The sequence below is a fragment of the Lichenostomus cassidix genome, chromosome 1, assembly GCF_008360975.1.
Source record: "Lichenostomus cassidix isolate B80296 chromosome 1, HeHo_3.0, whole genome shotgun sequence".
In the NCBI taxonomy this organism is placed as follows: domain Eukaryota; kingdom Metazoa; phylum Chordata; class Aves; order Passeriformes; family Meliphagidae; genus Lichenostomus; species Lichenostomus cassidix.
In genome coordinates, this window is record NC_139479.1 from 59,010,095 (window position 1) to 59,024,499 (window position 14,405).

Genomic DNA, 14,405 nt, shown 5'->3' on the forward strand with positions numbered 1-14,405 from the left:
CTGTCACTAAGCATAAAAGAAGGTCAGAGAACATTAGCCAACTTTATTATAGAAGAAGACATTTCCTAGATGGGATAAATACATATACCTTCAGACTTGCCTTCCCTATTATTACTAGGACAAAAAGCAAACCTCCTCCAGAAATCCATCAAATTCTGGCCCTTCTGCAATACTGTAAGAGAACACAAGAAGGAGACAACTTTTCTGGTAAAGGAATCATATTACTTTTGCATCATTCCCTGTTAAAGGAATAGCATTTCTTTAGTATCACCTCCTAGTCACTGCCATCAAAGGGCATAGTGGGGACAGCCAGAGAGGGCATGGAAAGAAGTGGGAGGAGAGGAGATGTGAAGTCAGGGCAAGCTAACTTGGTGATATCAGTTAAATTCACTGACGTGCTCTCTAGTCTTGGACAATATCACTGCTGTAGGTTTCCAGGTTGTAAACATGAATCAAATTATTTGGCTACTTTGAAAGCCTATTGTTTGGACTGATGTATGCAATGCTGAAAATGTCAGGCTAAGTGTATTATTAAACAAATACCATAAATGACTCAGTCCTGCAGTGCTCTAAAAATTCCCAGCTTCTGTAAGCACAACTGGGGAGCTTCAAAGTTGTTCCATCACATTATTGATCAAGTCTCAAAAAGTATACAATATGGAGAGCTCCTACACAGAGTTGTACTTTATAGAAAAGAAATCTTTGACGTGACAAGAAATCTTGTGGGTTTTGCAGATGAAGACCAAGTAAGTGTATCTTGTTAAAAACTTGGCATCTTTTAAATTAATAAGCCTCAAAGACGCTGGGAAGATTTGATGTTAATTGATTCATGCAAAGAATATCTATCCTCTCTATTAAACATTTACTAACAACACAGGCAGCAGAGCACTCTCATAATAAAATTAAGTATCCTTCTTTTGACATCACCGTTTCATTTCAGCCAAGGATTACCATCATTGCTCTCACAAAGAAAACCACACACGCTGGGATCAGGGTGATTTTAGGGAAAGATTTTCTTGTTAATGACCATGGTTCTGAGCAATTAAAGCATCTCATAAAATAAAATAAAATGCAGAATAGCATTTCTAATGCCACTGTGCATGACCAAACTATTTTTGGTCTCTTCCTGTAACACGAATTAATAAATCTCATTTTCTATCAAATTTTACAAGTTGGGAATTACTATAATACTAGCACCAAAATGAACTAAAAATAACTATTTTTAAATCTCATCACAGTCTAAAAGTAACAGATTACTTTATCTAAAAATTCACTAAACTGGAAAAAACCAACCCTCTAAACAACAAATGAAGTAAAAGCTTAAAAATGTAAGCAATTAAAAATTCTATTGCTTGATAACTTCATTCCCTGCCATACTTCATATGCCTCATCTACTGTGCATTCCTTTTCAGCCTAATCTCATGGATAATAATCCGCTGTCTGCAAGGCACTATAACCTCCCATGCACTATGAGAGATTTCTTTTAGTTTTTTAACTATGCTATTATATACCTACTTCTAGATTTTCCTATAATAGCTGCCTTTCTGATCACCACACCAAGAACTTAGCATCTGTGTGTGTTGTGGGGGGTACATCCACACAAACAGGTTAAATACTGCATCATGAGACAAACAAAGACTTTGCTGCTTGATTTGTGTGTTACCTTTACAGCATCTGTCTCCGTTAAGTAATGGGTGATTACAGAAGAAATTCTATGCAGAAATCTTGGAAATGCACAGCACTTGGACACACTTTCTTTTACTCTCTGAACTTGTTCAGGGAAATGAATCATGCAATCATTAAATGAATAAGGTATCAGCAGCTATAATTTCCTTCTATTTGAAATATCTTTAAGGACTACCTGTCACATTTTGAAGGTCACTTTCTCTTCTCCTGAAACACATAAATATGAATTCTTGGTTTCCTTAAATGAGAGAATGTCATCTTTCTATAACAATTTGCTAACTTAACTTCACAGCCAAACTGGCATAATAAAGAATATTTGAAAAAGGACTCTGTGGCCACCATTAGCTACCTTGTAGCTCAGAGGCTTTCAGCAGGCCAAGGAATATCCCAAAATATCACAAGGGCAGTGGGCTGCTTGCACTTGTCACTCTTGAGAGAGCTATTGTACCCACCAGCCTGAAACCCTTCCTACAAAAATGCAATTTTTTCTACAGATGTAGGAATGTAATGAAATAACAGTGAACATATTTCTCAATGACAATCATTAATGTCATTTAAAATCAAAATATACTGTATTAGCTCTTATAAAAGTAATAAAAGTTTGAAATGAAGTTGTCAAAAACATAACTTATGAATAATAGTGCTCTAATCTGCAAAAGCTTAAAACAATTTGAAAACCAAACCATACTTTCCTCTTTGTCCAGCACTGCTAATAACAGCATCATGGTTTAAGCACATTCACACTCTCTACTGTAATACTGTTTACATTCAATACAGAGGGCATGTGATTTCTCCAGACCACAGTGCAATCTGAAATACCATCCCTTTTTTAAACAAAAAAAACCAAACCAACCTCTTGATCCTCTTCTTCTTTGTCTTCTACTACACATATGAGTATTATGACTACTGAAAGCACTAAAAATTAAAGGCACCTAAGCTGAGGGAAAATATTAATAGTCCATTATTGGAAAATTAAATAGACTTAATGTGTCACTCAGATATTGTAGATTCAGTCCCAACCAAACTGGGAATGACAGCATATATTCCACAGGCCTGGCAAAGAGCAATTGTACTGAAATTACTTTAGTCAAATCCAGCAAAATCAGGATAAGTAAAGCTGTCTTTTCATCTTCCTCTAATATCAGAAACCCAGTTAAGGCCATTAGCCACGGTCATTTACATGCAGCACGAGAGATGTCTCTCATCAATATGGAAAGCATCTCCCAGTTGTGATTTAGGTAAGAATTTGCCCAACCAATCTGCTAATAAATTCATGTTACAATATCCTCAATGTAACTTCTCCAAAGACAATATACTGCAGGGCAAAGGAAGGATAGTTAGCACTGTTGTGGTTAAAATCTGAGATTAGATCTACTGTCAGTAGATATTTTTTGATGGATTAATTCTGCTGGATTCTGCAACACTGGAAGGTACTGAAGTTTGCAGTGACTGGTAAATATGGCTGAAAAGGATAAGTAGCAATGAGGAATACAGTTCTGGAATGAAGCAGCAATTATTGACATCCTGGAGTCAGTGAAAGGTAGTGATGTTTTCAGAATATGGAAAGCACCAAAATCAGGATGAGGTCCTGGAACTCCTTCAGTTCCTCAAGGGCTGATGAGAACAGTGCCCTCTCTATAGAATCATCCAGTTATGCCAAAGAAACCCAAAGCCAAAAACAATGAAGCAGTTACATGTTTGCATTACTTTCACCTGGCTTTTTCTGAACAAACAGTACAGAAAACAAGGGCAGATTGAATGTTTCAACTAGGAGAAGGCAGGATTCTCAGCAAAATGGATTTCAGATAATTCAGGAGCAAGAATTTTCATCTGCATCCAAGATGGTGGTACATAGTCCCACTGAGCTTCTAGATATAACAATGCCTACACAATGGGGTATCTGCTTGTTTTTAAGACCAAATACTAATCAGAAATGTGTTCCTATCTAATACAACAGACACCCTTCACTTGCAGATTAGAGGGTGAAAGCTCACTGTCAGTCAAAAAGATAATTAAGAGCTTAGCAACTCACAAAACACCATATTTCAAAATATCAAGGTTGTTAGGTAAAATGAGTATATCAAGATCTGAAGAAAAGAGAGAGAGACTTTCAAGGAAACAAAAACCTCCCCAACTTTTGGAGCCTCCAAAGCAGCCAAAAGCAACACACAATTACCACTGAACAGCTGAACCAAAATATTACTCAAAGAGACTGAAAGGAAGGAAAGTAGATACAGAGGTGACACAGAAAGCAGAAAGGTTTGCAGAACAATCATTAATGTAGACAGCTTGGACAGTTCCCATGGTCTAACAGATAATGAAGATTAAAGGCAGTCTACTGCCAAAACAGCCATTGTTAGAACAAAAATGGAGGTGCAGAATCCAGATGTAAATCTGTTTTCTTGTGAGAGAGATTTGATCCACTAGGAGTGGCAGCCCTGAAGATGAATGTGTGATGAACTGTCCAGGTTTTTCTAGTATATTGGCGAAGAACTAAAGGGTACTGTGCAAAACAGTACAGCCACTGCAATTCTGCCTGAAAGCACCTTGGACAAGACCATGAACACGGAGCAGGGAGGAGACTGGCACAACAGACATATTTTATAGAACGAAGTCCAATGCAAAGTTGGGATACCATCCCAGATGGGCGCTTGGAGCTTTTTTGCTGCTCTTTTCAAAGTCTGTGCTTAACATCCTGATAAACAGAACACTTCCCTGATATATACTTCTTCACTCAAATAAAACAAATACAGGAAATGACCATCTATCTAGGTGTATGGCCTCAGCAAACTGGATAGAATTTGCAACAAGTAGACTCAGATTACACCACACCTACAAAAATATAGATGACTTAAAATGAAGCTTGCTTTTTTGGTTGGTTTTGTAGGGCCATTTAGTGCCTTTTTTTTTTTTTTAAACCCACAGTACTTTGATCAAAGAGGGAATGAGAAATAAGGAAACAACTAGGCAGGAGAAGAAAAGGAGCTTTTCTAAAAGGTAGACAGTGAAGGTGATCAAAGAAAAAAATTGGATTCATTGAGACATTTGAGAGAAACTGGGTGGTGCATGATGAATGCACCCCTGCTATAACCCATCAATACTCTTCAAAGTTTGGATACATGCACATGCGGCAGCATAAGTATGAGCACGGACATCTGACATAAAACTTCAACTGTCTTTTCAGAGGGTAGATCCATTTCAGAATCACAATATGTTTAGCTCCTTGTATGTTAGTGAATATTAGACTGCACTTGTTCTGACACACACTAAACAATATCCCTCCCATTAAGTAAAATTGGTCAGCAGTGTTTGACCACGTATCAAGTATGGCATCAGAGGACTTAGAAAACATTTCTATCTGGAGTGTTTCTAGCAGACAAGTGGAAGTAAAGGAACAAAAGGAACAAGCATAATGGGTCCCAACCCATCCTTAGGATTTCCTGCCCCATATTAGTTGCAAATTAAATACCAGCCTTCTAGCTCATGAGGCAAAAGGAAGTAACGAGTAGTATTTAACTTCAATTTAGCTTAATTTGCCAAGACTTTTAATAAAATGTTCCAAAATTAAGTACGTTTACTTAAGCTTTATAATAGCTTTATATCTATTTTTGTATGTACTTATAATTTCTTTTCAATTTCTAACACCTTCTCTTAAAGGATACTGAATGTTTTCCTTTTAGTTCAAGCACTCTAAACAGTAAATTATTATATAATTTATATAAATTATTTTATTACATATTTAAATTATATTATTGTAATTTATATAATTTCTTGAATATTAATTATTATATATTAATTCTATTTAAAAGTTATATTATTATATTATTATATTATATATTATATTATTATATTATATATTATATTATTATTATTATATTATAAAATATAATTTTGCCATACCACAAAAGAAATAGAGCTCAGGAGGAACCTGATGTTTAAAAGATGTTTCTCAATCAGAATGCATCAATTTAATAGAAAAGCATTTTTCGGGTTTTTTATTAGGAAAAAACAGAAAAAATTGATGTGCTGTTTGCATTCTATAGTTGTAGCTGACACTTTACCTTTCCTGTAGTTTCTCATCAGAGAGCTGTAATTCTTCTTTTAAGTTTTGGTATCTATCTTCCCTTAACAATCTGGTGCCGTCATAGAGAGTCAGTTCTCTGTCATGTATTAGTCTGAAAATAAAGAATAAGCTCCATCTAGCCTTTGATTAATTTTTAAAATACTTGTAACAACTAAGCATTTTTTTAAAAGCTGATACAGCTTTTAACATGAGCTACAGCAAAAAGAAAAAATTATACCAACTCAAGATGCATCCAGGCATGGAGGTAAAATAACATAAATAAGTTTCAGCACATAGTCAGTCAACTTAGCTTAAATACATATGGTAAGAATATGAAAAATATTTTAAAAATCTGTCTTACCAGTATAGTGTGCACAAATGGCACAAAACAGCTTTTTTCTTACACTTCTACCAAGTAATATACCTTTATTTCTTGAAGCGCTATCTTTCAGCTGGCTTTAATGATCAACATACATACAGACCCAGCTTTTATTTTGTGATATGCAGAAGTTGATTAGCTATAATGCATTCACATGTCAGAACTAAAAAGAAGAGAAAGCTAAATGGATGAAAAAACACAAACGAAAACACAGGCAGGTATAATTCTCTGTTCTCTCCTTCTGCACATATCAGTAATAAGTGAGAGAACAAAATGCTGATGTTACAACATGCTTTTAAAGCTCACAATCTCCTTTAGTTTGCAAAAGGCAGTATATGATGCATGCATATAGAATGGCAGAAAAATTTGACCTGAGAGTATAGATAATTATTAGCATAGTATTTGCTATTATAGTGTTTTGCAAAGTTTATTTTTCATTGAATTATGAAATAATGTTTAGGAGGAGTTTTTTGCAATCAATATGAAGTATGCTGTGTAACATACTTTATAATATGCTTCTTTAGAAGCAGACTGCACTCAAAGTATTTCAAATGTTTTCTGACATTTTGCATTTTAAAATCGTTGCACAAATATTACTAATTTTGAGATTTCAAAACCTTAGAAAAAAATCAAGCTCATTCCAAAATTCAGACTTCTATACTTACAACAGGCTGAAATTTCCTGTGCTATTTTAGGCTTACAAAAAATTAAAGAATTGCTTCTGCTTTTAAGTAAAAAAAATGAGCACTACATTTGCAATGAAACTTCAATGCTCCGCTTAATCTTTATAGAATTCTTGAAGTTGCAAAGCCATATTCACCAGCAGTAACTTAAGGTCTCAGTATGCATGCACTCAATAAACACATCACATGCACCCAACTCATCCATGCTCACATCCTGACCTTTGGAGTACAGCTAGAGTGCCAGGGTTAATGCGATGAATACCATCAAGAATAACAAGCTTTCCTTCCAGAGCTGCAGTGACAAGAGGCGATGGTCTCCAAGCAGTGTCTCCATTAGGCAGAGTGTACCTCTGCTGTAGCAAATCTCTAGCCGTCATATCCTGGAAGTATCATCAATTCATCAGAAGAATGTATTTATGAACTGTTTTCTTAATTTACAAGTACAGGCTTTCTCTTTAAAATATTGCATTCTGTTCTTCCTAGGAATATACCCAAGGAAGATTAGCAGGAAATCTTCAGTTACTTTCCCAAAGATTATTAGAAATACACACACAAATCAACTCACAAAATGCTAAACAGTCTTTGGAATTTCTAGACTTGCCAATATCACCTCTTTAAATCAAGAACAAAAGCCTTTCTCCCCCCTGCCCCTTTAACAAAACACAAGCATATGACAACTTGTACACAGCCCTGTGTACAGAAGGGGGCAGCAATTTGCACCTGGAACAAACAAGAATAATTTCTTTCATACAGAAGCCACCTGAAAGAGGAAAGATTTCATCATTAATCTTGAACACCAACCAGGCATGACATTCCACCTCTCAGCAGGAAATGCAGTGGGAGCATCAGAGAATAATGAACAGGATAAGAAAGAAGCCCATAACACAGAATTTATCAAAAGTACATTGCCTATCTCAAAATAATGCTTAAGGGATAAAACAAAACCAAAGCCAAAATTTAGCATATCCTCCAGCACACCTATTTCAAATATTCCATTATAAAAGGTAAGCACTAGAGAAAAAAGGACATAATAGTAATTTTGAGACCTGGAAGACTAAATTCCTTACTTGGGCTGTGTTGTTAACACAACTTAACCTAAAATCAGATAAAAACATATTTTCTATTGTAGTTGTAGCTTTTGCATATGTCCTTTCCACAACTATAAACCCTTTGAACTTTAAAGAATAAAAATAGAAAACATTACGTCATATGTCCTGAATCATTTCCTTTTTCTACATTTCCTTAAAAGCCCTAAAATAACACGACAAAGTCTGGTTCCTTCAGTGCTTCCATATTTCTCTAATTTAAAGTCTCACATTCAAATCCACAAAACCACTCCACATTTTCATTGTTGCATTTTCTGTAGTTTTATTGCTGTGTTCACTCTTAGATCTATCTTATTAATGAACTAGACGTGAAACATTTTTATAAAAGAGAGAAAAATGTGGGTTCAGGACTGTCTTAAGAACTGTGCACTCAGCAGCTAGCAATGCTGTAATGAATATTTAACTAACACACTTTTTGATAATTCACCTCTAGAGAAATGAAACAACACACAATATGAATTGACCTGGAGCCTGGTATGCTATACAACATGTCCATCTCTAATTCCAATAATGAAACCATGCATTAATTTTCTGCAGATAAACTCAGAAGAGTATTTCGCTGTAAAATATTTTCTGAAATATAACATGAATGTAACATTGTGATTCAATTGATTGAATGAGATTCAATTTAGGGACTATTAAGAAGGAGTATCATTGCCAACACCTGCCCAGTTTTTGTAAGAAAGTTATTTTATGTCTAGGTACCTGCCCAGTGATTTACTGGTTTTATTTACTTAGTTCAATCCAATTTTTAATAAATTTTATTCAACTCACTCAATATATGATATTAAAACTAGTCTTATAATACTCTAACTCAGAAAATGCCTCTCTTTGGAGGGGAGGTAACTGAAGTATAAGAATTAATTTTTTCCTCTTATTTTGGACAAAGCAATAGCGACAATATATTGCTTTGTGAAATAAAGAGCTTATTTTAATTTGTAACAGTCATTTTAATTTATGTGTTTTATGTTTCACTGTTGATTTTCTACAGGAAAAAAAAGACATTTAGGAGAAAAAATAAGTAGGATAACTTCTGCTCCACTCCCTTTAGCAGCTATACCAACACAAGCCTCCAACCTAGCCATTTTTCATGGCTTGTAGTACTAATCATGTTCTTGGCAATTAGGAGGTGAAGAATCTATGTTTCCTGCTTTTCATGCCAATTTGGACTCATCATTTGTTAGTACTTCTCAAATAAAAAACTGGAAGTATTTGGTAAAGAAAAATTATGAGGTCATGCAAAAAAAAAAAAAAAGTCCTAGAAACAAAAACATCACAGTACACAAACACTAGTGATGTGCTTAGAAAACTGTTTTTGCTGGGGAAGAAAAGCAGCAAGTTGCTGGAAAACTCTTATAACATCACTTTGACTGTTACTTTTTTTTCCTCTCTGAAACTCTGGGGGAAGAATATGTTTTATTTTAAGCTACTTGAACTAAAAGTTCCCTAGCTACGGTCCACAAAGAACTAGCTGGCTGTTGCTTCTCGTTTGCTGTTGCTTAACTGCATTACGAGACAACTTAAAAACAAACCTTTCCTAAAAATCAGGATGAGTTTCCTGTCTAAGCAATTTGCCTACATGGAACTGCATATAATGAGAAATCCGTATAATGATGTCAGATGTCACAAATGAGACAGGAACTGCTCTCTCAGCCAACTATTAGTATAAGAGATGATCTATGTACCAAAAGGTTTGCTTTAGGTAAATTTGATTCTTATCTCACAACATAAAAGCTTTTAGATTTGTTTTTTCTGTGAAATCAATATAGAGAGATACAAGTTTTCACACTATTCAAGTCCTTAAATCAACTTCAGTTGCAAAGAATGATGAAGCAAATATTAAAATACCATCTATCTATACATATATATATATATAAAATATATTAGAATTCATTTATTTAATGAGCCTGAAGAGAAACAGTGCTATTGGTTCAGACCAAGGGTAAATGCCCCTCTACTTATTTTTGTGCCTGCAGATATTACTGGAAAATAAATATGAACCATAGGACGAATAAAAGCCCCCTTAATTTTAGAAATGGATTCAGGAAAATATGATGTGTCTCTAAAAAAAAATCCAGAAGACACTTTTTTGAGCCAAAGTAGAAAAAAATGCTAAATTTACAGTATTATTAAGTTTTACAGAGTCTTCATTGCTGAATTAGTATATGAATTTAACATTTTTTTCTGTCATTAAATTATCCTATTACTTTACTATGCAAAGCCCCATATATGTTATTATATATTTTAAGAAAAACAAATGCATTCTGAAATTCTATTTATAGCTCAGCTACATTCAATAATATTTTTATACACTGCTTTTTGTAAAAACTTTTGAGTTTATGTAACACATTGTGCATTAGGAAACATTTATACATAGAGATACATATGTAGATCTTACTTAAGCTTGGCTACACTGGAATGTACAGTGAACAAGCAGCTCTCAGTCATTTATTTGCTTTATTGATACTGTTTGATACCATCAAAAGCCTTTCTATAAAACCCTTTGCCCTCTAAGCTTGATCAAACCCTGGTGAAACCAAAGGAAAAGTTCACTTCAGTGGCAAATGCCTCAAATCCTTTCCTATAGAGCACTACTGTAGGAATTACAGACCCCTTTAAAAGAAAGATGTTTACTAAATAAATAGTTCCATTGTCAGCTCTGCTCATGTGCCTCCAAAAATGAAGCCTTCTGCTCGTATTCATCAAAGCCATACTAATTAAAGGTGGGAAGTTGAGAAGCAGTGGCCATGTTTTTAACCAAATAATTATTTAATTTTGCTGGGGAATACCCAATATTGTATCATTTGCAATAAAGCAAAGGTTAGGGTGTGCTTGCCCTTAAGCAGGTTTGTCAAGTTGCAGAAGTTATTTTTGTGGGAAGATTTAAAACCATGTTTACAGTGATAAGTACAGAGAGAAGTACACAGAGTAGCTGGACACAGTTTTGGCTCAGAAACTATACACCTATTTTAATAGACCACTATACAAAAGATAATAGGCACTGCTGGGAATCCAGGTATATTACTATGAACATAATATTACATTGATGACGGTATGTAGCCCTGGAACCCAAATCTGCTCACAATCAGCCACATTAAAGCACAACAAAAGGGCAGAAGTTATCTGTATGACTCCAGTTATGAAGACAGAGTTTCAAAGTCTTCACTCTTATCAGCTGAAGCCATATAGGGGGGAAGGAAAAGCAGTGGGATCCTGTCTGGGGAGGTTCTCAATAGCGTAGGAAAACATAAAATGGACTGTCTTTTTTCATCATTATCAGTGTTTCTCTCTTCTATTTTCCTCTCACTTTTTCAACCTTTCAACCTCACCACCCATTTCTCAACGTTTCTCCCCACATGCCAGTACACTTTCCAATCTGATGCCACTGCCATTACTTCCTTTGGCAGTTTCCATGTTGTCTGGGAAAAACTTCAAGCAGAAAAGGGAGGGAAGAAAGAGACCAGCATATTGCATTAAATCTGATGCTAATGTTTCACTACAGCATTGCCAATTATCGCTTACAACCGTAAATCCTGTTATGTTTGGTGTATTTTGACTCATAAGGTCATAGGAGACTCCTGACTTCATATTTTATTTAAGCACTTTCATTCTTCAGGGTTGTGGAGAAAATCTTACACATGTGATCTCCATGTAAAAAGCTAGCAAATTAATTAATTCTACTTTTAAATCTTGTAATTTTTCAGCTTATGCCATGAGGTTAGAGTATAGTACAACCCAAGACAGACAATTCTTTCCAAACACATACACAGTGACCACTGGCTACGACATTGCTTTTACACTTCACAGAGCCTGGGGTCTGCAAAAACACCTAACACGTTTAGTGCTGTGAGAAAGCCTCTATTTGAGATCATATTTTAGCATGCTCCCCACCACACAGTTTCCTTACCTGGTACAGCATGATAGGCTCTATGCTGTATCCCAGCATATTGGCAAACTCCTTAGCAATAACTGTTTTGCCACAGCCCTAAAAAGTTAAAAAATATTGATTAGATTATGTGGCTAGCACAGGTCTTTCCCATGAGAACATTCTCCTGTGTTTTATAAACAAAGATAAAGTTTGGATGTTGTTGTTACAGTGTCTCGAGATTTGGACAGTTCAGGCCTGGCCAATCAGGCCTAGGGGGAGGTTTCTGACTGACCAATCTGGGTGACCTCTGAAAAGTCTACATATATGTTGGATTCAAAATAATAAAGCGCTTTTTCTATGCCACACTGAGAATTCGGGATCTCTTCTCTGCTAGCGGCTCAACAGCGACAAGCTTACATTCTAAAGATCACAGGGAAAAAGGGAGAACAGAAATTTAAATTCTTACTTTTCCTCCAATTAAACACATATCTTTAACCATATGGGATTGCACCATTTCTGCCAACAGTTGATTATGGCTGGAAGTCCTTATGAAAGTATCTGATTGAGAACGATTTTTTAACATTCCAGTTCCAGCTGGAACCTGTAAGAAAAAAAAAAGTAAATCAAAATGCTAAATAAGCTATATTGTGATAGCTCTAGGCTTTGTGGGGACTAGGTTGTGCTTGTCCGAAACTACCGCAAAATTTTGCTGAAAACTGTCATCCATCAAACTTGAAACTGTCACTGGCAAAAAATTAAGCCACCTAATTTCTAACAGACAAGCTCCTTCACACCTCCTTCACTCACCCTTCATGAAAAAAATAACAAAATATGAATCAATACAATTACAGCACTGGTGTCTGGAAAGAACCTGAGGCTGTTCATGCAAGAGACAAATTAAAAATTCACCAAAATTCGCTGCTCATTAGAGACACATGGAAGAGAAAAACCAGTTAGTATTGTGAAAATCTGAAGGAGCTACTTTGACCCGAACTTTGAAGAGTTTCAATTGTTCGCCACATAAAGGCACTTGCTCTACATCTCCACTTCCTGCTCTAGTCTGGGAACTGTTTCATCTGCAAACCTCTTATGGCCTCCAGTTCCCAGAGACATTCTGCAGACCCACTTACAGAAGGTATCACCTATATGTCAAACAAAACCAAGAATCTGTGCCTCAGAAAAGAAGTGAACCGAGTTCCTGCAGACTCAGCTTTTCCATCTGCTATTGCTCCCCTCTTCACTTTGTCATGGTACAAACTCTCTGAGGATATTCCTCACCAATGTTGTTATAATCTCTCTGACACTCACTAATGCACCTTCTTTACAGACTCTCTAGCCTCTCCAAATTCAACACTAACTTCAAATTCTCAGATCAGCATCTGTTTCCTGAATAAGAACTTATTTCACCACCTAGCAGGTCACAAACTTCATTGGAAGAAACTCAAACTAATCATATTTGATGTGATTACTTTGTTCCATTTTCCCAACATCCTGTGTCAGAACATTACCTAGTACTCATTAGATTTCATTTGAAGTGTAAACAAAGACAGACTATTGTTTTTACAAAAAGAAAAAGGGAAAGCAGCATCAAGAGCATCATAAGTACTCCACTATTCTAATCCAATTAAAAAAAAAAAGAAATTGAGAGGCTTTATTTTTTTAATGATTCACATGTAGGGAATTATTAGTTTATCCAGAAATAAAATCACGTGTACCCACAAATAAATATTTCAGTATCTAAATGCATCTCCAATAAATACCATGTGTTATTCTGCCAAAAAAAACCAACAAAGTTCAGTGTAAATGACTTTTAGTAACAAGTGTCTCAAATTCTTGAAGATACCAAAACAAGTTAGTGATTTTTAAAAACATTCTATAGTTTGATGAGCACGTAAATTCATACCTGGATTGTCACTTCTTTTTCACCAACATGGACAGTAACATCAGCCTTGAAGGGTTTCTCTCCATGTACACTTTCTACTTTAGTAATCTTCCTGGGAAACAAGTGTTTTTCTGAATCTTGGAGCTCAAAGCGCTGCAGAATTGAGGGGTGAGGAAATTCATTATTAAATACAACTTTCTGGTTTTTAAAACTGATCCTTCTATAACAATGTCAGAAGCATATTCATGATTGATTCCTTATGAATTCCTAAATCCATTTACTTTACTTCACTTCAACTTTTACTTCAGATACCTGTGCGTTCACATTCTTGATTGCCTATATATTTTTTACATTTAAAACCAATTTTACTTATTCAGACTGTAGTGACAGATGTAAAATGAAAATGTCACATGATGATTTTGCCAAGTCTTACCCTGACAGTCCAAAATAACATGAGAAATGAACCATAGCCTTTAGCATGTGTAATAATAGATCACCTATCTCTGCAGGTCATTACAACAAAGTGAAGACTTAAACATCTGACTGCCAATAAAAATAACCAGCAACCATTGCATTTACTTAGGTTCACAGCTGCCTTACACAATGAAAATTGAGGACAACCTGCACAAATTAAGCCTTTAGCATGTTCTGGGTATATCAAGGACACAAAGCAGGACTTATGTTTTCACAATCCTCTTTTGAGCACTATACTCTTTATTTTTGCTGTACATAGAAAGC

General features: G+C 35.3%; 1 protein-coding gene across 2 annotated transcripts in view; it reads right to left on the reverse strand.

Annotated features, from left to right (window-relative positions):
- The window catches only part of VWA8 (von Willebrand factor A domain containing 8), a 176,651-nt gene that overhangs the window by 116,107 nt on the left and 46,139 nt on the right, over positions 1-14,405 (reverse strand). For both annotated transcript variants that reach the window (XM_085059145.1, XM_085059135.1), the window contains exons 10-14: positions 13,689-13,820; positions 12,252-12,386; positions 11,825-11,902; positions 7,031-7,191; positions 5,748-5,861 (exon numbers count right to left, since the gene is read on the reverse strand). In XM_085059145.1, coding sequence (XP_084915271.1) covers positions 5,748-5,861; positions 7,031-7,191; positions 11,825-11,902; positions 12,252-12,386; positions 13,689-13,820 — 620 coding nt within the window. The remainder of the gene's footprint in view (positions 1-5,747; positions 5,862-7,030; positions 7,192-11,824; positions 11,903-12,251; positions 12,387-13,688; positions 13,821-14,405) is intronic.